The sequence below is a fragment of the Takifugu flavidus genome, chromosome 6 (assembly GCF_003711565.1).
Source record: "Takifugu flavidus isolate HTHZ2018 chromosome 6, ASM371156v2, whole genome shotgun sequence".
NCBI classification, from domain to species: domain Eukaryota; kingdom Metazoa; phylum Chordata; class Actinopteri; order Tetraodontiformes; family Tetraodontidae; genus Takifugu; species Takifugu flavidus.
The window spans coordinates 9412472-9437530 of NC_079525.1; the positions used below are offsets into that span (position 1 = coordinate 9412472).

The following is a 25059-nucleotide window of genomic DNA, read 5'->3' on the forward strand; positions in this document are numbered from 1 at the left end:
TAGTAGTTGTTGTAGTAGTAGTAGTAGCAGCAGCATAATGGTAGTAGTAGCAGTAACAATGGTAGTAGTAGTAGCAGCAGTAATAGTAGCAGCAGCCATAGTAGTAGTTTTAGTAGTAATAGCAGCAGCAGTGGCCATAGTAGTAGTAGTAGTATTACTAGTAGTAGCAGTAACAGTGGTAGTAGCAGCAGCAATAGTAGTGGTGGTGGTAGTAGTAGTAGTAGTACTAGTAGCAGTAGTAGGAGCTTGTTCTTGGTGTTTTCCGGAAAAGCTTTAAACCCTCAGACAACAGTCCAAGATCTGAAATATATATTTTAGTTTGATCCATTTAATCTACCAGTTGGGGCATTTATAATTCATCCTTTTTTTAAATTTAAAGATAGTTCAGGTAAAAATATGGTCTGTTGGAACTCTGGAAGAGATCAGGGGATTCACCTGTGTGAACCCCCCACCCCCCAATCTCTTAATGGATTCTGTCCTTTCAGGTCTTTACCCTTGTTTCTTCCTTTAGCAGGTGAAGGAATGTGTTGTCTCTCTGAATGTGTTGACGATCAGACACCCCTTAAAATCCGTAATGTGTTGATGTGTCAAAGTTTGATCAGAGGTCAGCAGGAGTTTGTGTATATGGTCATGCATGTATGTGTGTGTAAGCATGTGTGTGTTTCTGTGTGCGCGAAAGAGACCACTTTGTGTATTTGTTGGTGACTGAATAATGTATGAACCCAGTGGGCTCTCACACACACCAACCCGCCCACACACCCCAACACACCCACCCACAGACCCCCCCCCCCCCCCCCCGCCCCCCCTCCCACACACACACACACACACACACGAATACACAAAGCCTCATATGTATGGGAAATCGAGGTCAAGGTTGGTTTCTACAGTCTCTCTGGAGATAATAGTCATATTTTCAAACTGGAGCCCTTCAACGTTTTTGTTGAGCCTGTTTCATGTTACTTTCATGTTTTATTGTCTCTCTCAGAGTGGTGAGCACTTAAAACAACACGGGAGAAAGAATATAAGAGAAAATAGACAAATTAACTGATGAGATTAATATTAAATTTTCATGAAGAAAGCTTTTCTGAAATAAAACTATGAATTCCTGGATGCTGAGCATAAACTGACACATGATTAATTCCATTAACGGTGATTTTATTGTTCAGTTAACATCTGTCCGCAGGAGGAATCATCTGCTGCATTAATAACAGGAAGTATTTGAGAACATGCAGCTCTATATACAGCCACGCTTTTGAGTTTTCGCTTAGTTATATCAGTAAGAGTGGATCTCATATTTCTATGTTGCAGCATTACTGGACAACGCAGTGTCCGAGTGCGATGCACGTTCACGTTTTCCGCTGCACACTGACAAACGGTGCAGAGAGCCGGCGAAAGAGGGAGAGGGGGCGCGAGAACTAGAAAGGGGGAGAGAGGGGACGGAGTGTGACGGAGACGTAAAGAGAGGAAGAGAAAGAGAGGGAGCGCAAGAGACGGAGCGAGAGAGAGGGAGAGAGAGAGAGAGTGGGAAGGGGCCGCTATTACTGGTGACGGAGAAGAGTAGCGGGCTCGCAGTCAGACTGGAGTGTTGCTTCCGAGACAAGGTAGGACACAAACGCCTCCGCCTCACTATTTTTTTTATTAGCAGTTTTCCTCCCTCGTGCGCCCCCGACAGGATTACCAAATGCGGAGTTTTTTCGCGCTGTCCTCCAGCCTGATCTCGGTGTTGTTGTGCACCCGCAGATGCTGAGCGTCGCCTTGCTGTGCGTGTGCGCCGTCGCCTTCGGACGCGTCTCCGGTCGCTCCGACAGCGGTAATTTCTTGGACGATAAGTGGCTCACGGGAAGATGGGACAAATTCAGAGATGTAAGTTGCATTTTGGCTGATCCTTCTTCACAGCGTCCCCACAGCTCGGCCGTTCCTCCCATCTTCATTAGGTCGCGATCATGCGCTCCTTGTTACCTCGCCATGTCCCAGCAACGCGTCACGGGGCCCTTTGTGGTGTTTGTCACCTGCTTCAGTAAACACGGTCACGTCAATAGGATTATTTCCCTGACTCTGCTCGGAACGGAGGGATAAAAGTGAACATCGCTTGGAGACCACCAAATTCCCGAGTGGGGCATAATAACAGTCGTACCTGAGTGGGGAAAGGATTCTGTACCTCTGGCCTGTGAGCTAGACTGAGAAGACATGTCAGCCACAAGGTGCTGGCAGAAGACAATAAAGCCAGGTAGAGGGTATTACTTGAATTTACCATGACAACAGCCACAGAAGATCCTATTAGGAACATCTACAGGCTACAAATTAGACTACTTTAAACTGAAAAGTTCTTGAAGGGATATTGTCTCATCCAGTAGTTGCTGTGTGTGTGTGTGTGTGTGTGTGTGTGTGTGTGTGTGTGTGTGTGGTTCCGTCAACCGTCATTGTCATTTTATGCTTCTGTGTGTTGCAGACTGCTGCAGACTCTCAGCCTGCTTTTGTCCATAAAGTGTTTAATATTCCTGCTCTGACCAATGTTGCACCAGGACACTGTGCACTGTTTCAGACGTGCACAGGGGACGTGTCCTATATGGGCTTTCTAGTGGACATTGAAGGCATCATTATCTGCAACGGTTTTATGATGATCCCATTTTATTGGCTCTTGTTCTGAAACTGCTGGGCAGAAACTAGTTATTGACACCAAAAAGACCAGTCTAGAGGAGCTCTTCCTACAATCTTACTGTTTTACTTTTACAGCATGCCAAAATTCATTGAATACAACCAGAAAGCACCGATGATTTCACCCTATCATTTCCAAATAGGAGTCATTCTGTCCTCCGCTGGCGTAGAGTCTAGATCCTGAATAATCAACTTTATATGTAAAGAACTTTCCATTTCCTCAGATGTGCTCATCATAGCAGCCACATTCTTTAATAGCTCGTAAGAAAAATCACAACACATTTACACAAAATGTTGTTTGGTGAAGTAAAGGTTCAGATGATCATGTTGGAAACTAATTTATTTCTACTAGAGAGTGATGATTCAGTGAGATTAAAGTGAAGAACAGTTTCTTAAGAAATGCTTAAATTCAGCGTTGCTTTATCGGGGTATTCAATGCCAATGAGAAAACACAGATGAAATCAGATTACTCTTTCATCCAGACTTTTCCATCTCAGACGCTGAAGTTGTTGGTGTGTTGCCTGATGGACCAAAAAGCTGTTTTTTATTATTACATGGTTATTACAGGATGTTGCTCCTCATTCAGACTTGTGCTGCATTGTTGTGTGCATTTAGAGGCTGGAACAGTCATGCTGGTGTAGATCACAGACAGCAGACAATCAACACCCACCTTGTTAAGAGAAGCCATCGTAATCTGACTGTTTTGCTGCAATGTTGTGCATTAAATGTCACAGGAGAAGTGAATGTTTTCATAGCTGTGTTTCCTCCGAAACCACAAATTTGTAGTACCGTATTTTCTGGACTATAAGTCACACTTTTTTCCATAGTTTGTCAGGGGGTGCGACTTGTACTCCGGAGCGACTTATGAATTTCACATGTTCGTTATTTTCACACTGACAACAACAAGAGGGCGCTCTAGGCGTGTGTACTTGAGGAACGAGTTCCTTTAGCGACGCAGAAGAAGAAGCGGTGCTTCGTCTATGGAGTTAGACTTGATTGGTAAACTTTCTTGGATGTTCTTTATGCTATAGTTATCTGAATAACTGTTAATATGTTACGTTAACAAAGCAGACACGTACTCAGTTCGTTGTGGGTCATGTAGCTGAATTTGTTACGTTAGCATACCGTAACGCTATTGCTAAACCATGCTAATGTATTGCTAATTGCCTTTCAAGATGAAATGTATGTTCTTGGTCTCGGATTTTATCAAATAAATTTCCCCCCAAAATGCGACTTATTGTCCAGTAGGACTTATATATCTAATTTTCTTCTTTATTATGCATTTTTTGACTAGTGCGACTTAAACTCCGGGACAACATATAGTCCAGAAAATACGGTAAATGGTTTTATGTTGACAAACACCAGCTCATTCCCAACATGTTACTGCCCTTTTTATTGCATCAAAGGAACATGTTTTAGTAAAATCCTGAACTACAGTGGTCCGCAAATTCCTTGTGAAGATTTCTGTGTGATATTCCTCTTTGCAAATTAGTAATAAGCCAATCAATGCAGGCTTGTAATGAATGATAAAACTGAACGTCAAGGATAATTTCAGATCTGGATTACAGCACATTGGCAATTATTAATAAAACTGTTTTGAAATTTGGATTTGTAGCACATTTGTAAATACTATAGCTACTGCTGTTGCAGGTTCTGAAGCCTCTCTAAGCACCATGTCAGCAAATCCCTCAGAGTCAGTGGCATTTGCAATAGATGGAAAGTTATTCCATTAGGTTGCTTTCACAGCTCCAACATACACATTCACTCCATAGGGTAAAATGCCTCCGCCTGTACCTCAGTCTACCACAGAGACTGACATCACAGTTGTCACGTGGCTGCAAAATGTCAATAACATTGCCCCTAGGCTCTCTCTCTCTCTCTCTCTCTCTCTCTCTCTCTCTCTCTCTCTTTCCACTTTCCCTGCCTGCTGCGTGTTAATTCATCAGCTCAGAACCATGTGATACAGTTTAGACCCAACTGTTAACCAGGATTATGTGAATTAAGATGTACAGAGAAACTGATGAGTGGTGATAGATTCAGACTTGCATGTCTGGTTCAGACTGGTTGGACCTGCTTATGTCATCGAAAGCAAAAAGAAGAAACATTCACTACAAAATGTAAAAGAGAAAAACACAAAAAGTAGTTTCATTTGTTAACTTGGTGCAAATGTACAGTCCATCAGTGACAGAAAGGGGATGGGCAACTTCCTTTAGACATTTAGAGAATTGGTTCATTTAAACCTCACGTCAGAACATATCTTGTAGGTTGACAGTTAACATCTTTGATTTAACACATCAATCTTAGGAAATCTGCAGTTGCAATAAAAAGGCCATCAGTTCTTTAAGACAGATGGATGCATAAATTTTAGCTAATCAGAAGAGCTGCTGTCTGATCCTGTAAAAAAACTCTGACATCATTATCAAGGATGAAATACACATAGACAGCACATTTAGTAGTTTATAATTGATCTCATTATTAACTGCTCTGTCTCAATTATCATAGCACATTTTGTTAGGTTAGCACACTATCCAAACTTCCACTGAAACCAGTTTCAACATGCTGTGATATAGATCTAAGTTGGCCTTTAACTACTACATCAGTTTTTGTTAGCTAGTTTGTTCTGGAACGACTGGACATTTGGTCTTTTACCCCAGAGCGAAGGTCAGAATGGGTCAATTATATGTTTGTGTTACTTGTGAGGAGAATAATGGTCTTTTTGTTGGCATCGATACAAGGATGCAGCATACCCCCATGATAGCTGAGGAATAATCAGCTAAAAGAAAACCACACACACACACACACACACACACACACACACTTTTCTTTTCCTGAGCTCCTTTTATATTGTTGTGACTCCTTCCTTTCTAAATCCAAACTTTGCACAACTTTCAAACACTCAGCAGTTGTTAATAGAATTTGTAGTTAGATGTAAAGTACGACGTCCAAGATGGTGAACATGTGGAGAACTAAACTCTGAGAAGGAGCCCCAAGCACAGTGTCTCAACACTGGCCTGAGGTGGAGGCAATTTACCATCTAACCGCTTCATATTTTCAGACTTCCTCATGAAGGGGAAGTTGTAAGTTGCAGAAGAGAAAACCTGGATCCGTGCAGTAAAAAGGAAGCAGCTACTGTTTTCACTCATTTCTTGTATCAACACAAATATGCATATTTTATCTAAATATGTATTATGCCTTATTTATAAATGCCAAATTACTCTAAGCAAAGTTAATATTCCTTCTGTATCTCTCCATAATGCTTCTCATAAAGGAGGTGGAGGTCTGTATTTGTCATGTCCTGACATCTTTCAATACTTTGTACGTTTATTTTGCTGTTTGATGTTTATTGTTAAACCCTTTTGTAGGAGCCTGGAACTTGGACTCCTTCCAAACCATTTGATCAAGGTGAGTCTGAGGACCCTCACATTAAATAATGTGCGTTTCCTGTTTTATGAATGAGCAGGCATTTGATATTGAAGATTTTTCACCTTCTCACTTTAAATTTTAAATTTACTGCACCAAACTACTATGATTTTTAATTTCAAATTGATTTCATCCCTCTTCACTAGAAAATCCTGTTAAGATTTAAAATAAAAAAAACCATTTATCGTAAAAGGAGAAATATCTGCAAAATGTGTTAAAATATAACAATGGCATTACAAGCTTACAGAAGATGCCTTTAATTAGTTAACTACAGTATTATATGTTTATCTAATTTATGCAGGAAAAGAAAATAGAGTGATAAGATCACAGCAACGTGATGTGAAACTTCTGGATCTCAGTGATCAGTTGATCCTCAACCTCACAGACAGAGATGTCAACGAAACAATAGCATTAGGTCGTGCGTTGGGGGATGAAGCAGGATAATCTGCCAAAGCTGCTCAGGGATTACTGTAAAAGTCTTTCAGAGCAGAGGTCATTTACGAACTGTTCTGAGATCATCTGAAGACTCCAGCCTGGCTCAGACCACCACACCAAGGAATGGTGGCAGGTCAGAAATGGTCCCTGACAGGGATGCAGATAAAGCAGCTGAGAAGTTGCTTGTCTGCTGTGAGATCTGATGCCAGATCCGTTGGGGAGGAAGCAAATGTGAGGCATCATGTGAGGCCTCATGGCCAACAAAGCCGGCTGCTTTAAGGTCACAAATAGCCTCTTTAAGCAGTTCCATCTGTTTTTAGCTGTCAGGATAAATAACACTCTTATGGCTCTGAGTAGAGGATGCACACGTTTCCACTTTACTGTAAGTGTCAGGAGGTGGAATTACACCCCAAAACACACACAGACACACACACACAAACACACATTCACTTGAACTAGCCAAGATATGAAATACCGTAAATACATGTGTATGCTCCCTTTTATGGGTCACTCAGTGTTGTTGTGATTTGTGATTGGCACAAACACAAACTGTATTTTGGTTTCAAGGTTTGGATCCAGCCAAAGATCCCTGTCATAAGATCAAATGTGGTCACCACAAGGTGTGTGTGTCTGAGGATTATAAGACTGTTACCTGTGTCAGCCAAAGAAGAGTTAGGTAAGGACGCACACACATCTGCACACTCACTAACATACACGGACACACACACATGCACACGGACACACACACACACATCTTTGGTGTGCATACGTTGTGAAGCGGTGCATTAAATTTGCCTTGCCACGTTTCCATGATGACAGCAGAAAATCCAGATGTAGATGAGCAGCAGATCTGCTGTCATCTTGCAGTGGGATAAACACCACACTGGTGATTGGTTCTTTCAGGAGGTGTGTTGACGGGGTTTGTGTACTAGAGTGTCCCCCTGTAAAACTGGACAAGGGCAGTAACACCGTAATGACCCCATTTCCCAATCTTTACTCCAACTTGATGACATTACACAATGTATGTCATAAAATTAATCACATATAAATCCTAATCCTTGTGTCATTTCTGAAATTGATGTTGGAACGAGAAAAAAATAATTTCTGCTGCACAAAATATCAGAAATATTTGCAAAGAATAAAGGAGACAATAAGATCAAATCCTTTAATCAGATTCATGTACATACAGATGTGGTGTGTGTGCATGTGTGTGAGTGTGAGACAGTAATTAAATGGCTTCTATCTCTTCATAGTTTTAAAGAGCCCAGCTGGTCTCAGAGTCCAGGATCCAGCTGCAAACCTTGTCCAGTGGTGCATCCTTCTCCTGTCTGTGGGACTGATGGTCACAGTTACTCCACCAAGGTAGCAGCACATACTGACTGAATATAGAGCACACAAGGACCCTTTAATCATTCTGATCTGTCCTCTGTCTCTGTGGCTCAGTGTAAATTGGACTACCAAGCATGCATCACAGGAAAGAAGATTGCTGTCAGGTGTCCTGGCATGTGTCCTTGTCCTGCTCAGCTTCAGATGAGCTCTACGGAGAAGACGGGTATTTATTTGTATTTGTGACTGCACTTTACTGATGCCACAACGCGGTTCCTTATCTGGTCTGTACTTGGTTTTGCTGCTCCTCAGTTTGCAGTGAGTTGGACCTGAAGGAGGTGGTGAGTCGCCTTAAAGACTGGTTCAGAGTCCTTCATGAAAACGGCAACCACAAGAGAGTGATGAAGCCAGAAAAGAACAGTAAGCATTCTCTTTTGTAACCTCTCAAACCCCACCACCCGGACAATGACCTTCATGAGTTAAGTGGCAGGGCCAAGGTCTGGATAGATATCTGGACACACATTGTCAGACTATCTCCAAACCAAAGGAGCAACTAACATTCCAGCAACAGCATTAAAGGACATAGACAATGAAACTGTAAAACCTGCATGATAACGTTAATTAACCCTTCTCTGAACTGTTTTTAACCTGTTCCCTAGCGGAGTTTGAGGTTGGGCTTTCACCCCTCTGTAAAGAGCCTCTGGGCTGGATGTTCTCCAGGTTGGACACAAACTTTGACCTCCAGCTGGACCAGTCAGAAATCAAGAGCCTCTACCTGGACAGGAATGAGCCTTGCTCTGACACATTCTTCAAATTGTGTGACATACACCCCGACAAATTTATAACCAGTACGGAATGGTGCACCTGCTTCCAGAGGTACACAGGTAACTTCGCCAAGCAAAGTTTTCCTTTTCAAATGAGCAGTCAGATAAAATTTTCTGTGTAACTTATTTAGTTCCCTAAACTAAAAAATGTTTGTGTTCTCTGTGTTCATGAGCAGCAGTTAGTTAGAGTGTAGAGGTACTAAAGTCCAGCTCTGCACAGTGCTGGGAACAGTGAACCTGACCAAAGAGACGTTCCCACAAACTAAGATGTTCCCAGAAAATAAGACGTACTCACAAGCAGAGATGTTCAAACAAAACCAGATGTTACCGCAGAGACATTCCCATAAACTTACATATTCCCACAGAGACGTTCCCAAAAACAGAGCGAGCTTACAATCAGAGATGTTCTTACAAACAGACATTCACACAAATAAGCGTTCTTAAAAATACAGATATTCTTACAAACACAGATGTTCCCACAAGCAGAGACGTACCCTCTGAGACATTCCAACAAACTGAGACGTTCCCACAAACAGAGACGGTTCAGCAGACGTTCCCTTAAAAAAAATCAGCGTTTTACTGCCTAAAGCCACCACATGTGTCCTGTTTCAGAGTCACCCTGTAAAGCCGAACTATCCAGCATCACCAAACAACAAGTGGGGAAGAAACTTCTTGGTGAGATGAGAACACCACACAGATGCTCTTCAGCTGTTACCAGTGTTGTTTACACAGGAACCAGCTGCTGCTCCTAAAACTGACCTTTTAAAGCAAATTCAAAATGAAATAGAGATCCTAAATATATACCTGTGTCTTCGCTTAGATCACCTTTATTATAGCTATTCATTCAAGGCATTTTATTTTCTTAATTTTTGGCTGGAAATTAAATATAATGTCAAGATACTATTTTACGGCAGTTTACCATCAGAGTCAACCATCTAGAGAGCTTTTTCAACTTTGCTCAAATATATTTCTACAGTAGCTCAGAGCAGCGAAAATCAAAGCAAACAATCTCTAATCAGGCATCCAAATCCTCTTCGCCCTGGTTCACACTTTTGGAAAAAGAATCCCCAAGTTGTCCAACAGTGTTGAGATGTTGGGAGGGGTTCTGTCCTGCGGGAATTCCCAGGACGCATCTGTGTCTTTTGGTTTCCTAGGTCAGTATTTGCCTTCCTGCGATGAGGACGGATACTACAGGTCCCACCAGTGTCACAGCAGCAGCAACCAGTGCTGGTGTGTGGATCGCTATGGTAACGAAATAGCAGGCTCAAGAACTCACGGACCGACAAACTGCGGTAGGAAGGAAGACGTGAATATTTGACGGCACAACATGATCACAACCACATCACTTCACGAAGGTGTGGCGGATGAATCTTTGTCTTTATCCAGGGGTGATTTTGGAGTCTTCTGGAGACAATGGCAGCGGTGACTCACTGTTCACCGACGACGGCGAAGACTCGTTTGTACTCCGTGACCAGGCGGCTCTGGATGATGAGGACGATGAAGACGAGGATGATGATGATATCAATGACGAATACTTGGCGTAATTTGGGAAAAATGAGAAGAGAAGCTATCAAAGTGCAGGTTTGTAAGCGAGTCTCTGGGCAGCTCATCCTATGGACAACTCTGTGTCTCATTTGTTAAATTGGAAGAGAAAAAGAGGAACAACTTTCCTGCCGAAGGCTGACCGGCAGCAAGTCACAATGTCCCTAACAAGACAATATTACTTGGACTAATCGTCAGCCAATCCAGTACTTTGGATTTTGTCCCGGGCAAAGATCTGTCCCTCCATTGGAAGTCTGTTTCCTCTACTGTGTCCTGTTCTTGTACAGCAGTCCAGCGTTTGGCCCCAATGTTAAAAGAGATTTTGGCTTCAGCTTTTCATCTTCAGTTCTTTGTCCTCATCACATGTTCCTGTGCAGGTGGGCTGTTGATAACTAGATAAACCTTTAGGCTCCCTTTGATTAGATAAGAGTTTGACATGTCTCATTAGCAGAATAAAGGGAACGCTGTCGTTTGGGAATGAATCCAAGCCACACAAAAGATCTGATTTTTTTTTTTGACGACAGAAGTTTTTGCATTAGAGTGTACAACACTGCATGATCTTATTTTCTTTCTCTGAACTGGAGGCCATCCTAAAAATAGGCACGATGGTGCACAAAGCTTTTGGGTAAAAACTGTTTTGCACTTTCATATAAAATCCATTTGAGCTGAAAGCCTGAAGAAATAAGCTAAAACTCCCCTGAATGCAACAAAGAGAGTAAAATAAAATCAAAGTGCTTGTGTGAGGTGTGGCTTGAGGTTTGAGGATGGTGGTGCATCAGGCATCCAGATGTGAGTCTGTGGCTTTGATACGAGCACACGACCAAACCGAGGGTGAAACTCTTGTATGGCTGTACAGACACAGCGCTTTGAAGACACTGTGGTCAAATTGGGGGGGTTGCCTTTACACTGCACAAGAGTGGCTTCACTGTCTAAAGAGCAGCTCTGGCTTGGGCCTGCTATGATGTGTCGCCATAAAGGGGCCACATTTCAGAGTTTGGATGAGTTCGAAGGTAAATTAGGATGTATAGAGCCACAGATGTATGTGTAGACAAACACAAGTAAGACTTAGATTCTGCAGGGTTTGAAACCTTCTATATTAATGCACTGGCTCCAGGGCGTCTTTGTTTAAACATCTATCTTCAGAACAAAAAGGAGGACAATGCTTTTGCATTGCTTGACTTGTCCCTAGTCATCTCTGACTTCTTGTAGCGTGTAACTGTCAGAGTTTAGAAGTCATCCCAGACTGTGTATCCTTGCTAATCCCACAGACTGTTGATGCAGAGTTAGGATTTGCTGAGCTGCTATGCTGCGTCACAATTCTCGATGTGCCCTTGGGCCTCACATATAGTCAACATATAGTCAAAATCATCGTAATACCTGGAATGTGCCATCTAGCTACCTGGTAAATATTTCTTTCTTTATTTTGATTTTTCTGGTCTGACTTGCATACATAATCCCATAAGTGAGGTGGCAAACATTTCAAGAGAGCTGTTTGGTGCAAACTAAGTCCTCAGACGCTGCAGCCCCTCTCAGCCCATCTCACGCTACCATTACAGCTCTGGGTGTTTGGAGCTAATCACACAATAGAATTTCTTACAGTGTATGTATCTATTGCTGAAATAAAACCTATATTGATCCATTATTGCTGTGATGTTTACTGTAGGAACATTGTGATGGCTTAACCTTTCGCTTCTTCTGTGTGTGGTTTCATTTCTGCATGGTTGGACTTTTTTTTGGAAGAAACACAGTTTGTGTTTTTGCCAAGAACATATGAAGAAGAATTCCTTTACGATTACCAGTGTGCTACCGCCATAAACACAAGTTAAACCTTCATCATTTAAATATTAATGGTGACGTGAGAGAGAAACGGCTTGTTTAGAGGTTATGTTGTGTGTGAGGGAACGTTACTACATTATGTAGAAGAACAGCTACATATTTCATGAACAATGCTACACACACACTAGCAGAGCCAAACCAACAAACACTAGTAAAATAGTGCCAGAACTGAACATTTTCCTTGAGCTGACCAAAATTTGTAGCTGTTATCAAGACTAAACTTTTGACATTATTTTTCATCTATGAGGAACTCACACAACGTGCATCTGCCTGGGTACGTGTGCATGTGTATTTTTCCACAGACTTTTCCTCCACATGTTTATACCAACCAGAGAGAGCTTATCTCATTTCCAGTCTGGTCCTGGAGGGATTCCAACAATAAAAAGGTTCTGCTTGTGTGAGGAGACAAATGACTGATGACAAAGTCTTGACAGGAAGTTCTCACTGTACTGTTGTTTCCTGCTACATGTTATTTTCTTTATCAGTTCCATGTTTTGTGTGATGTGCTTATGTCGCACTCCCGCCACCTTTGTCTTATAAAAATAATGTTGACATAAAGGTCAACGTTCCAACATTTACCATCATTTGATCGTAAATTGATTTAAAGCTCCAAGATTATCTTGTTGGTAGTTTTTCCTCTTCTAAGACAGATCTTTGGACAGTGTTCTCATCTCCTTTATACTGTTTATGTGTCCACAGCAGCACATAAAGCCTTTCGATTGTTGAAGTGTTGAACGTTCTCAAAGCTGAAGCATCTGAGCTGCAGGTCAACACTGCTGAGGAGGCAGAACGATGCTGCTTAATTAAGTAGAACGGTCAATACTCTCTCTCTCTCTCACTCTCTCTCTCTCACACACACACACAAACACACATACACACGGATCAACTTACTCATCTGAGTCAGCAGCAACAGTCTACCCTGGAGCAGAACAGGTCTCATGGCTGAGGCTCTTTGTTATCAGCTTCTATTATCATTGTTTCCTGTTCAGAGCATCACATGATCACCTGCCATGCAAGGTGAATAAATAGTCCAGACACTCATGAATGCATCAAGAGGAGTTGTAAAATAGGAAAAGTGGCTGAAAAATGAACTTCTTTGGTTGTCATCAGTATCCCAAAAAGGACAACAGACTTGCTAATAAAAACAACCACTTTTATAACAGCTAAGATACAGGGTTGTATTTCATGAAACATCCTGCTGAAGTGCTATTAAGAACAGGTTTTTCAGTAAATACAAAAGGAGTTGTAAAGATAATACACTGCTCACAAAAATTAAAGAAACACTTTTTTTATTGGGCCTGGCATGAATTGAATTAAACCTGTCTGATAATTTTCTGGTTGGTTAAGCAGCTGAGGGCCTCGTTAATCAATTTCAGCTGTATTGGTGTTCATGGAATTAACAACTGGTGCACTTCAGTGGCAACAATTAGAAAACCCTCAAAACAGGACTGGTTTTACATGTGGAGGTCATTTCAAGTTTCTCCCTTTGATCTTTTTTGGCTGGTTTTCCACTCGTGCTGATTTTGGCTTGCGTAATTATCTCTACTGGCAGTATGAGGCGATTCCTTAACCCTACAGAAGTTGCACAGGCTGTCCAACTTCTCCAGGATGGCACATCCACACGTGCTGCAGCAAGAAGGTTTAATGTGTCTCCCAGCACAATCTCCAGAACATGGAGGAGATTTCAGGAGACTGGTGGTTATTCTTGGAGAGCTGGACAGGGCCGTAGAAGGTCCTCAACCTCAACCTCAATCCTTTGTGCAAGGCGGAACAGGCTGAGCACTGCTCGTGCCTTACAGAATGACCTCCAGAGGGCCACTGGTGTGAATGTCTCTACCCAAACAATCAGGAACAGACTTCATGAAGGTGGCCTGAGGGCCCGACGTCCTGTAGTGGGCCCTGTGCTCACTGCCCAGCACCGTGGAGCTCGACTGGCATTGGCTCAAAAACACCAGAATTGGCAAGTCCGCCACTGGCGCCCTGTACTTTTCACAGACGAGAGCAGGTTCACCCTGAGCACCTGTGATAGACGTGAAAGAGTCTGGAGAAGACAAGGAGAACATTATGCTGCCTGCAACGTCGTTCAACATGACAGGTTTGGTGGTGGGTCAGTGATGGTCTGGGGAGGCATATCCATGGAGGGACGCACAGACCTCTATTGCCTAGGAAATGGTGCTCTGACTGCCATAAGGTATCGAGATGAAATCCTTGAACCCATTGTCAGACCCTACGCTGGTGCAGTAGGTCCTGGTTTCTTCCTAATGCACGACAATGCGCGGCCTCACGTGGCAAGAGTATGCAGGCAGTACCTGGAGGATGAAGGAATTGAAACAATTGAGTGGCCTTTACGATCCCCTGACTTAAACCCAATAGAACATCTCTGGGACATTATGTTTCGGTCCATTAGACGCTGCCAGGTTGCTCCTCAGACTGTACAACAGCTCAGGGATGCCCTCACACAGATCTGGGAGGAAATGCCAGACACCATCCCTCGTCTCATTAGGAGCATGCCGCGATGTTGTCAAGCATGCATACAAGCTCGTGGGGGCCACACAAGATACTGAAAAGCATTTTGAGTTGCAGAAATTAAGTTTTGGAAAAAATGGACTAGCCTGCCACATCATCATTTCACTCAGATTTTATGGTGTCTACACAATTTAACCCTCTGTAGGCTGAAAACTTTTATTTCCATTAAAAGACTTGGCATCCTTTTGTTCCTAAAACACTGCCCTGTCATTATTTGTATAGATATCCAACTTCATATTGAGATCTGATGTATCTAATGTGTTTCTTTAAAGTGCTCCTGTAATTTTTGTGAGCAGTATACTATCACTACTAATAATAATAGACTAGCATTTAAGTTCCCAGCAGCTGTCCAGGTGTTTCCCCTGGATTGTTGAGTCTTATGGAGCACGATGGCATCATGCTGGGAAAGCTTTCACACCAGTCTAACTGATCTTACTGATAAGTGGCTTAATTTCCGTCACTTCAGCGTTGGACTAGAAGGAAACTGGAAGTGATGAGGCAATAACCTAGGCATTTGTGGATTATGGGCGTACCTGCAGGCCGTTAAGTGTCAGCGTCACCACTTTTTAATATTCTTTAGTATTTATGTTGACTCATGAGATCTTAGAGAACCTATTCATTTAACTTTGTATTCAAATGTCATGAGGGCAACAGGCAACAGCAACATTGTAAAGGAGCACAGGCTGAGAGCAGCCTAGAATGAGAATGACAAGACAAGCAGTCTTAGGTGCTCAGGTGCCATTTGCATGCATTCAAATTACCCAATGTTTATTTGTGAGGTGCAACAGAAACTAATACCATCATCGTCATCGCTCACAATGATCTGAAAAAACGCAAATGTCGCCCCCCGGTGGCTATAATTAGATAATGCACTGTGAAATAGCAGCGGGTATGCATTTAGACAGAGACAGAGGAATATTTTTTCAAGTTTTTCAAGTATTTTTATTCATTGAAGTAAAACATTTGGTCAATAAAACAAACACCCCTGAGAGTTAGCTACTGATGTTAAATATAGATGAAGTAAAAACAAAATGTTAAATAGTTCAAATAGAGAACTAATGTTGAAAAAAACATGTTAAAAACAACAACCAATATGTGCTCCTATGACACTTTCTTATATTATTGGCATAAAAATGTACAAGGTAAAATAATGAAATCTACACTAATACAGTTTTGTAATGACCTGTTATTTCCTTTGATGGAGCCTTGTTTTAATGGCTAGACAGTTTTCGCCCCAGTGTTTGGCCAAGCAAAGAAATAACTTCCAGTTACCTGTAAAGAAACAAAAGTATTAAATTAAATACTGTACATGATACAATGATGTGATTAAAATGTACACTTACCAGTGTAGAGACAGCATTCCCCCTTAGTTGGACATGGACTTCATCTCCTGGTCACCTTCATTACCTGCCATATATTTGTTTTTCTTACTATTCTCTACATACTCCTGAGGAGGAAAAAAGAAGAAGAAATAAATTATATCCCCTTTATTCTAAAGCAAACTTCAGTCATCAGCAGTTGTCATTGCATGTGTAAAACTGGCAGGAATAACTAATTATGGAATTAAGAGAAGGCAACTCTAAAGTTTTTTTAATTGATGTTTGTCCAAGACTGGTGAGAGAAGTTAATTTAATGGTTGATGATTAACAGAAAAATAGCTGTTGGTGATGACAGTTCTGTACAAAATTTTGTTTTATGAGAATATGAGAAAGGGAGACATAAATAGTTCTAAGACCTGATTCATTCGTGTTCACTAGTCTCTCACCATTAAGGCTTTGTCCATGTAGAACTCGCGTCCAGGGCTGCCGTCATTGTACTTTGTGTCCACAGCGAAGCAAAGAAAGAGAACGTCGACCACATTTTCAAAGACAGACAGGAAGCAGTGGGCCACCAGGAAGGCGAAGAGTAATACGATGAGGAGGGGCAGGACCCACACCGTGTAGTCCTTCTGGTAGTTCAGAGCCAGGACGCCAGCAAACGCTGTGCAGGAGACCACGAGCACCTGAGAAAGTCCAGGTTAAGGTTCACAGCGTTCGGAGCTTTTAGTGTTTGTGTTGTGAAGCTGTGAAATACCTTTGCCAAAAAGAGGACAAAGTCGCCCACAGTGTTGATTGCGGACACTCGCAGGGCATTTTCCACTAGGATGAGTAAAGCGTCACGGGCAGAAGTGCAAAAACTGGTGCTGTTGATGGCTGTTGCAGTGTAAGCATTCTGAAATCATCCAAATTGGACATGTACACATAAACACATGCAACCACGTAGCTTTCTCATCTCCTTAAAGTCACTTACCTGATTTAAGTATTTAAGACACTTCTCAAGACACCACAAACAACAGATGCAACCTTTCAACAAACAACGAGCACAGGCATTCTCCTGGTAGAGGCAGAGAAATTAAGGTTATAAACTGCTTTAAAAAAGGACCAATTATACCATAAATCAGTGCAGATGATCCAGAGACCAGGGGGAAGAGGTTATATTTCTATACAGCCCACCTTTCCTTTGAGTTGGTTGTGGATGTATGTGAGGATGAGTCGGGGGATCTTAACAAGTGTGATGATAAAGGAGCCTTTAGCCAAAGTTCCCAGGTGGTAGAGGATGGTGCGAGCAACAGAGGAGAGGATGGGAGTAGCCGGCAGCTGGGATTTATTCCTTCAGAAACAAGCAGAGAGGATGAATGCAGCCTAAAATCTGAAACATGGTCAAGATGGCAGCACGTTGGGCTAGGATTCACCTAGTGAAGTAGTAGGTAACCACGGCTCCAGCTATGGTCATCTGCTGGAAGGCAAAGATGAATTCTGTGATCCAGATGAGTCCCACTGCGTGGTACCACACCAAATACTGAGGAGGCCCTTCCATTACATACTCCACCACCCCTGTGGAGGGGTTCTTCACAGGGGCCCCTGTGTGGACAAACAAGAAGCAGGCAAAACAGTCAGAAGAATTTCACCCTCTTCAGAACTTGAGATCTGCTGTTTGGCCCCACAAAAATGCAACCAGATAAAAGTTTTAAAAAAAAATACTGCCTTAATCCAAGTGAAGTGCAGCTAAACATATTAGTCTGACTGATATCAGTGCTCCCAGGATCAAACTAAGAGAGCCATATAATTCCCTGACCTAAACTAAAGGTGCTCCACAACTGCCCTTGAAATCATTGTGACCAGGGGGCAGCTCATTTGCACAATAAGCAGCGGGTACATGACGTCCCAGATGGACAGAACTTCCACTTGTTAAGGATCAGTTTAAGAACAGGCTAAACCTGAAGCCGACTGGATCTTCTACATTCAGGTCACAACTATTTCCTGTTTCTTAGTTCCAAAAGCTGCCATTTGTGTTCAAGTCTGTTCTGAACTGGAAACATGAACTTGCAGTTTGGCCTCAATTTACACTGGGATTAATAGACTTGTTTCTGAACTCACAAATATCACCAACTTAATAAAGAAAGCTTTCACTGTGTTTGAATCACTGCCGTGAAAGAAACAGAAATATTTCATCAAAGTGGGGTCCTTCAGTTCAAAGTCATGCAACGAGACAAGAGCAGAGGACAAAAACGCTTTGGTTCCATCCTCCCACATTACAAGACTGGCATTAGAACTCAAATGTGGGAGTTTATTCATGCTGCAAGAGCAACAGGAGACGGACTTGACATTTTACTAGTATGGAAACACTCCCAGGAAGATGGATTCTAGTAACTAGGGTTAGCACAGACACCAAGAATCAAGAAGATAATTATGGCAGATTCATAAAGAGCAGTTGTGTGTTGTTCAAAAAGACATCAGTCATGCATTCATTCATGCATGTGTTCATTCATTCATTGTCTGATTGTGGTAACAGCAGCACTAACGAACAAAAACTGGATCTGACCTGGAGCTCATTTTGTCTGATGTCAGACAGCAACTGCTGTCATCTTTACTGCTGTCTAGAGACAAAAGGTGAGCTCAGCTCTCTCAGACACCAGCGGGCCCACCCTGATTATTAGCTTTATTTGCCTATATCATTATTATTATTCTCAGGGACTTTATAACATCTGCACATCTGATGCCCAGCTAGAGGGAAGAAGTTGTGGATCATGTGTAATACAACCTCAGACATGCAGATAGTCGTGCTCCCCCCACCCCCGAGCCTGTTAAACTTGAAAACTTAAAGTGCGCATAAATCTCCGCCCATGAATTGGCAATGACCATAAAAGGAGGTGTTCATTGACGTCCCCGATTTAGTGGTTTCATATAAAAACAGAGGCCAAAAAATGTATTTGTGTGCACAGAAAAAATATATCTGCCACAGGAGGAGGCTCACTGTCAAATACAGACCAGCGCATAGCAGGAATTATTAGTGAGAGCGCTTTGTCAGGAGTCATCCCTGATGGAGACAGTGACCCCAGATGGTAAGGTAAAAAATGATGTGTCACAATAGACTACATTCTGAAAAATTACAGATACCTTAGTGATCAATTTAGTCTAGATTGAACAGTCCCAAACAATTTGGGCAATTTCCTCTCTAGATTGAAGTAGAAATATGAAAACAAGCAATGTTCTATTTTGTGTAATTCACATAGCCTAATCTAAATCAGTGATACCTGTCGGAATGTAGAACTATCTAACATTTCTAAAAAGTGATACGAACAACAGCCATCAGCGGTTTTGTATGCAGAATTCACATTCATAAACATAATCTGGATCTTAAACCTAATGCCAATCACAGTAATTTAACTAAATAAATGTCATATTTCTAATCATTTGTCATGTTTAGGATATGCCTATATCACATTTTTCAAAGGCATTTGCTTAATATTTACATAAGAGAGCACAATATGAATTACAATTCTAATTTTCAATAGTGACAAGCATTATTTATGTTGGAGGAGCTAGTGATACCTTACCAGCCCAATAGACCACTCCGCTCTCAGAATGCTGGTCTACTTGTGGTTCCCAGAGTCTCTAGGAGTAGAATGGGGGCCGAGCATTTAGCTACCAGGCCCCCCTGCTATGGAACCAGCTCCCTGTCCAGGTACAGGAGGCTGACTCCATCTCTACTTTTAAGATCAGACTTAAAACCTACCTTTTTGAAAAAGCTTATTGCTACTAATTCTGTAGTTCCAGTTACTATCATAGACAGACAGATTATCATACTTAGGGGGTCGTCTAATCATTAGGTCACATCTTAGCCATGATGTTATAGGCCAAGGCTGCCAGGGTCCAGAAACATGATCACCTGACAGGCCTGTGTCACCCCACTGGGTCATGGCTCCGCTCCGCTCGCTCGAACTCCGCCCTCTCCGAAAGAGAAGAGAAGAGAAGGTTGAGAGAAACTGAAGAGAAGAGAATCAGAGGAGAGAAAGCTCCTCTCCTCTCCTCTCCTCCTCCTCTCCTCTCCTCTCCTCTCCTCTCTCGTCCTCTCCTCTCCTCTCCTCTCCTCTCCTCTCCTCAATCCTCTCCTCTCCTCTCCTCTCCTCCCTCTCCTCTCCTCTCCTCCTCCTCTCCTCTCCTCTCCTCTTCTCTCCCGCTCCGCTCCGCTCCACACGGTTGAAAGCTTGTGTAGATTTTGTTAGTAGCTTCAAACAAATGTGAGCTACTAAAATGTGCAAGATTCACGTAAATTCACGTCTACAAACAGTTTCCACACAAATTCGCTCTCAGAAGAGCGTGATCCTGCCATCTCTACATAAACACCAAACATGTAAAGAAGATCTGGTCTATCAAGTTCCCCGGCATCTCTCTCTGGGCTGACAACACAGTCCTGGTCAAAAGGGCCCAGCATTGGTCCAGTACCATACTGAACTCACATTTGAATGGATATAACCTAAAATAAACAACTCTTAAATGATTTGGGAAAACTTCATTAGGGGTATGGCTACTGGAGCCTCAATCCTCACCTGAAACTCCCAAGAAGAGAAGCACCATTAACCAATAAGCCCAGAAGAGCATGAGGCAAATTAAGGTCCACAGTGGCTGTACGACCAGCAGAGGAAGTTTGATGAAGACTTTACCAGCCACATGGAATAAGGCAATGGTGAGAGCCACACGCTTCCTCAAAATGAACATCACAATCAGGAGAATGACCTAGAGGAGCAGACAAAAACTATTAACTGGTGTCACAGCTTAATTCAAGCAGAGCCTCCAGTCACAATCTGTCCTCTCTGGGTCGCCAGCAAGAGGAAGACAACTACAAGAGATTCTCTACATTTCCTCACAGACTTAGGTACAAACAGGCTCAAACCTTGGTACAAATTATTTTTTCATAGTGTAAAACTACAAATTCCTTAAGATTAAAAACTGTTTTGTTGTAATAACATTTCCAAGGTTTCAAGCAAAGTGACCAGATGTCTGAACTGAGGAAAGAACCTCCTGAGGACCAAAATTTTAGTGATGCTGCCAAAACATGCCAATATACACAGGATATAACTCTTGGCTTGGGACACACCGTGAATATTGTTGCAACTATGGCACATCCAAGCAGGGCCTTGACATTATCGGACACCACTTCTTTACCAAAGATCGACAAGCTGTTGTTATCCAGAGCATTTCTGTGGTCCACGTAAAGCCACCAGAGAACTCCAGTCCCCCCTGTAGAGCATCACAGCAGTCATTCATAAACACACAAACATTACATTCAAGAAGCATGCTCCTTTTGAAGGTTACCTATCGAGCCAATGATCACCAGAATCGTCAAAATCCACACCAGCACTTTGGAGATGTAACGAATGACAACCATCATGATCAAAGACAGAACTGAAAGAAAATGTTTTACCATTAATCTTGTGAAAACATGCTGGAAACTTGTGGACTCACCCTAAAGGCACAAAAACCTAGAGAATTTTCCAGGTTAAGAAAAAACATTTTCAGACAGATACATGAATGTAAACCAGATGACACTTGATCCCTACCTAAAGCCAGCAAGCACAGAGCCATGATAATCTCCTTGCTGGCCATCACGCCGGCAATGACCCGGCGGAGGACATTGTTGTCACTGACGAACGTCACCAATTCCTGTGTGAACTCGGCATAGCAGGTGACGTCCACTGGAATACAGCGATTAAACAGCGAGATGGACTTACTGCAAACACACAACAGGGTCTTGGAAGTAAAGACAGCCCTTTGAGCAGAAGTCAGAACTGCACCTACTCCAGAAATATTTGAACCCATGAAGTTCCAGCGTCTTTACACAATTAGTGCGATTAGACTCAACTTGCTGTTTGATGCAACCAGATTTACTGCCTATAAAGTGGGTTTATATGCCCCCCCAAATATTAAGGTAATTTTCTTTAGAATAAATTAAATAAATCTAGTAAAGGGGTAGCAACTACCCTCACAAGGGGCCAAATCATGTCAGTGTAAAAGCAATAACAGTAACAAGAACTACAGACACACATCGTGTCTCAACAGTTCTGTCGACTACCTTGGTGGGACTGGGAGCTTAGGACATTTACTGGATCTCTCCCAGTGGCTCGAGTATCTTGTTGGAGGAATATCATAAGAGCAAAGCTGAGATCCTGTAAAACAAAGAAAGAATATAGTTTATACAGGTTGGTATGGAAATAAATGAGCCCAAAATGTTTGAATGATGAAATCTGACATTGCATCCAAATATGAGTGACTGAGAATGAACGTCTCTAAATGAGTTACTGCAACAAAGGAACTTCTCACCATTTTTGAGAGCAAACTGTGTCAAGTCTTTGTAATCTTTCAGCTCAACTGTGGGACATTTGGAGACGCACAGAGCGATGGATAAGACCTTCCGATTGATTATGTCAAGATTGCAGGGTTCCAGAAAGAAGACATACCTGGGGGGAGATTCTATAGTGAATAAGTGGTCTCATCAGGGTTATCATGTTGTGAGCTGGATGGAGCTTTGGGCCTGGGCTGAAAGTGGAAGATGGTGACAGTTGCTACTCTGCTACACAGACCCGCCTTTGTAGCAGAAACCCAATTTATTCTAAGCCTCCACGTCAGTGGGCCCATCAAATAAGCCTGTGGCATTGTTTCAGTAGAACTGGGCCGCATGCTAACGCAGAACAACAGATGCGGGGATGTCCTGAGATTTACCCAAAGATTACTATAAGAACACAATCAAAAACAAATCTGTCTGTGTAGCCGGGTAGAAAAACCCCATAATGATGAAAAATTAAAATTCCCCAGAGAAAACGCAGCAACTACAGACCCTCCATCTCCATCTGTAACCTTCACTCACTTGTTGAGCCGCATGTCACGACCACTGAGGGTCACACCATTGATCTTTGTGTTATTCCGCCCGCAGGTGTTGCCATAACTGTCATATCCTGAGACGAGTCTGGAGGCCGCTCCTGTAGCGATGGGATATCCACACACACACGCCTGCAGACAAACCCAAAATTTCAACCAGCACCTTTCTACACATACAAAAGCTAAAACAATGTCTTGAATTTGGCTGACTGATTTCATGAGCTACTGTAAACGTGTCTGGAACGGATAATGTAGATGGTTGATAATAGTCAGTGTGCTGAACTTATATTAAATGTCTGAAAAACAACTGTTTTACCATTATAACATGCAATGTAATGTAAATGTTTTTCAGCTAAATGTAATATAATAGATTTTCTACATGGGCCCTATAAATATAAGATTTAATATATTTATGACAGACTAGCAACATCGGCCCGCCGTTAAAAGTTAACTTTAGTTATTGGTGCTGTAAATTAAACCGGAGTGTAGCAGTATACCATGCCAATGCAGAACAAGACGAAGATGATGAGCCATGGGATGTCCGTGCAACTACGCTCCTCCAGCGGTTTCCAATCGCGTTTGATCTGCCGAGGCAGCAATAATAATCCATAGTATAAAGACTGACGATCAACTGCCAAAGACATGAAACAGAATTCCTCTTCGCCATATTGAACATTCCTTACCTCTCTGCTGTTACAACATCCCATCCTCGGAAAACACGTTTTACTACTTTGTTGAAAACAAAACTTTTCGCGACGTTAGTTTGTTTGGACGCTTTCTCGGTTCAGTTATTTCCCATGTTCCCGTCAGTCGAATTGAAATCGGTAACAACGCCACGAAAGTCACAGATTAGCTTCGAAACCTGATCAAATCTAATCACATTCACACCCTTCAGCCGCAGGTGAACGCGGAAGTCTCCGGGAAGAAGAATTTCTCACGGCGCTTTTAGCGTTAATCAAAAACAACAAACAGATCCATTTTTTTGTCGCAGTTTGTAAAATGTAGACGACGATATGAACTGGTAGCAGCGAGTAATTTAGAACTATACCAATGCTCGTTTTATCTTCATGACCTTTAAAATTCCAACTCAAAGTTGCAGAGGAACAGCGAGAACTGGGAAAGTTACAATTTGCCTGAAAGCAGCACAGTGGCCTATGGGGGTGTCGCGCCCTCTACTGAAATATAGCAGTAATGCTGAAGGAGCGTGAACCAAACTTTATCTTTTTGGTCAGTCAGTCAGTCAGTCAGTCAGTCAGTCAGTCAGTCAGTCTGTCTGTCTGTCTGTCTGTCTGCCTGCCTGCCTGCCTGCCTGCCTGCCTGCCTGCCTGCCTGCCTGCCTGCCTGTTTATCAATCCGACTTTCTGTCTGTGAATAAAATAATTCAGATTTGAGGAATTCAGATTTGAATGACATTTTCAGGAAATGCGTGCGTTATTATTGGGGGCAGGTGGCGCCCTGGGTAACAGCCTGTTTCGCCTGTATGCCAACACCCAGCAGCCATGGTCACTGGTCCGCAGGTCTCTTCCACAGTGGGTTACTAGAAATAAACTTTAGTTCCCAGTATCTAGTAACTAAAGCTGATGAGGACAGCAGGTCAAATGGACAGAAGCATGATTTTGTTGCAGTATTAGAACAATTTCTTTTATATATTTCAGCAGTTTTCCTTCAGCTGAGAGTCATCTGAGTGGAAACTCTGCACCCTCTGTAACCAAAAGGTCTCCTGCCAGGTTCACCCACCAGAATTTGGAGACAGTGATTGTGTAATTGCATTATTACATTTTTTCCTTTTCCATTTCTATCACAACTTCCTGAAGTTGCTTTTATATTTTTTATTCTTTTGTACAACCTTTATGCTCCCTTTGTGAGTGGGGGTGCTGAATAATTTACCTGGTTTTCATCCTGGTGCCTATTTCATGATAAAAGCTTTTTTTATGTGATGTAGACGACAGTAAGGGAAAGTAAATGTTAAATTGTTTCATTGTCTGCTGCATTCAGAACTGCTGCACAATTCCCAGAGCTTTAGGTTTTGAATATAATCCATATAACAACATTGTTCCAGACAAACAAACAGGTTTCTTTACTAAAGGAAAGAGGACCGAGGGCACAACACAAACTAAACTGTTTACAAGTTGTATCTAATGATGAAATTGCTCCCGGTCAGTCTTCTCTCAACTCTCACGAACTTCCTCCTGAAACTGCTGTGGCAACAGTGTCCAAGGACAACACATTTACTGGAAGAGACAATGCCAGCGCAGCACATGTTCAACAGAATCCTTGGTGGGGGGATGTAGTACGTCATT

At 42.3% G+C, this 25059-nt stretch overlaps 2 protein-coding genes and 1 long non-coding RNA gene across 4 annotated transcripts; 2 read left to right on the forward strand and 1 right to left on the reverse strand.

Moving 5' to 3' along the window:
• Positions 1-1322: 1322 nt before the first annotated feature.
• spock3 (SPARC (osteonectin), cwcv and kazal like domains proteoglycan 3) lies at positions 1323-11844 on the forward strand. Of its 2 annotated transcripts, none has more exons than XM_057036071.1 (11): positions 1323-1601; positions 1741-1863; positions 6018-6057; positions 7078-7186; positions 7764-7872; positions 7954-8062; positions 8149-8256; positions 8496-8720; positions 9273-9335; positions 9815-9952; positions 10047-11844. In XM_057036071.1, the coding sequence occupies exons 2-11, from the start codon at positions 1741-1743 to the stop codon at positions 10202-10204; spliced, it is 1182 nt and encodes a 393-aa protein (XP_056892051.1). In that variant the 5' UTR covers positions 1323-1601; the 3' UTR covers positions 10205-11844. The 2 variants fall into 2 exon arrangements, with proteins under 2 accessions (XP_056892051.1, XP_056892052.1); XM_057036072.1 differs by having other exon boundaries at positions 8499-8720.
• Positions 1871-4261, forward strand: LOC130527571 (uncharacterized). Its single transcript, XR_008951072.1, has 2 exons — positions 1871-3595; positions 3646-4261. It is a non-coding gene; the product is annotated as an uncharacterized LOC130527571 (long non-coding RNA).
• A 3638-nt stretch (positions 11845-15482) lies between the features above and the next one.
• slc44a1a (solute carrier family 44 member 1a) lies at positions 15483-23909 on the reverse strand. Its single transcript, XM_057035960.1, has 16 exons — positions 23443-23909; positions 23257-23343; positions 22749-22891; positions 22205-22341; positions 21957-22050; positions 21445-21614; positions 21200-21289; positions 20982-21124; positions 20434-20620; positions 17296-17464; positions 17057-17213; positions 16854-16937; positions 16638-16775; positions 16330-16566; positions 15908-16011; positions 15483-15836 (listed from the first exon to the last, which is right to left on the reverse strand). The coding sequence occupies exons 1-15, from the start codon at positions 23464-23466 to the stop codon at positions 15931-15933; spliced, it is 1941 nt and encodes a 646-aa protein (XP_056891940.1). The 5' UTR covers positions 23467-23909; the 3' UTR covers positions 15483-15836; positions 15908-15930.
• Between the last annotated feature and the right edge of the window lie 1150 nt (positions 23910-25059).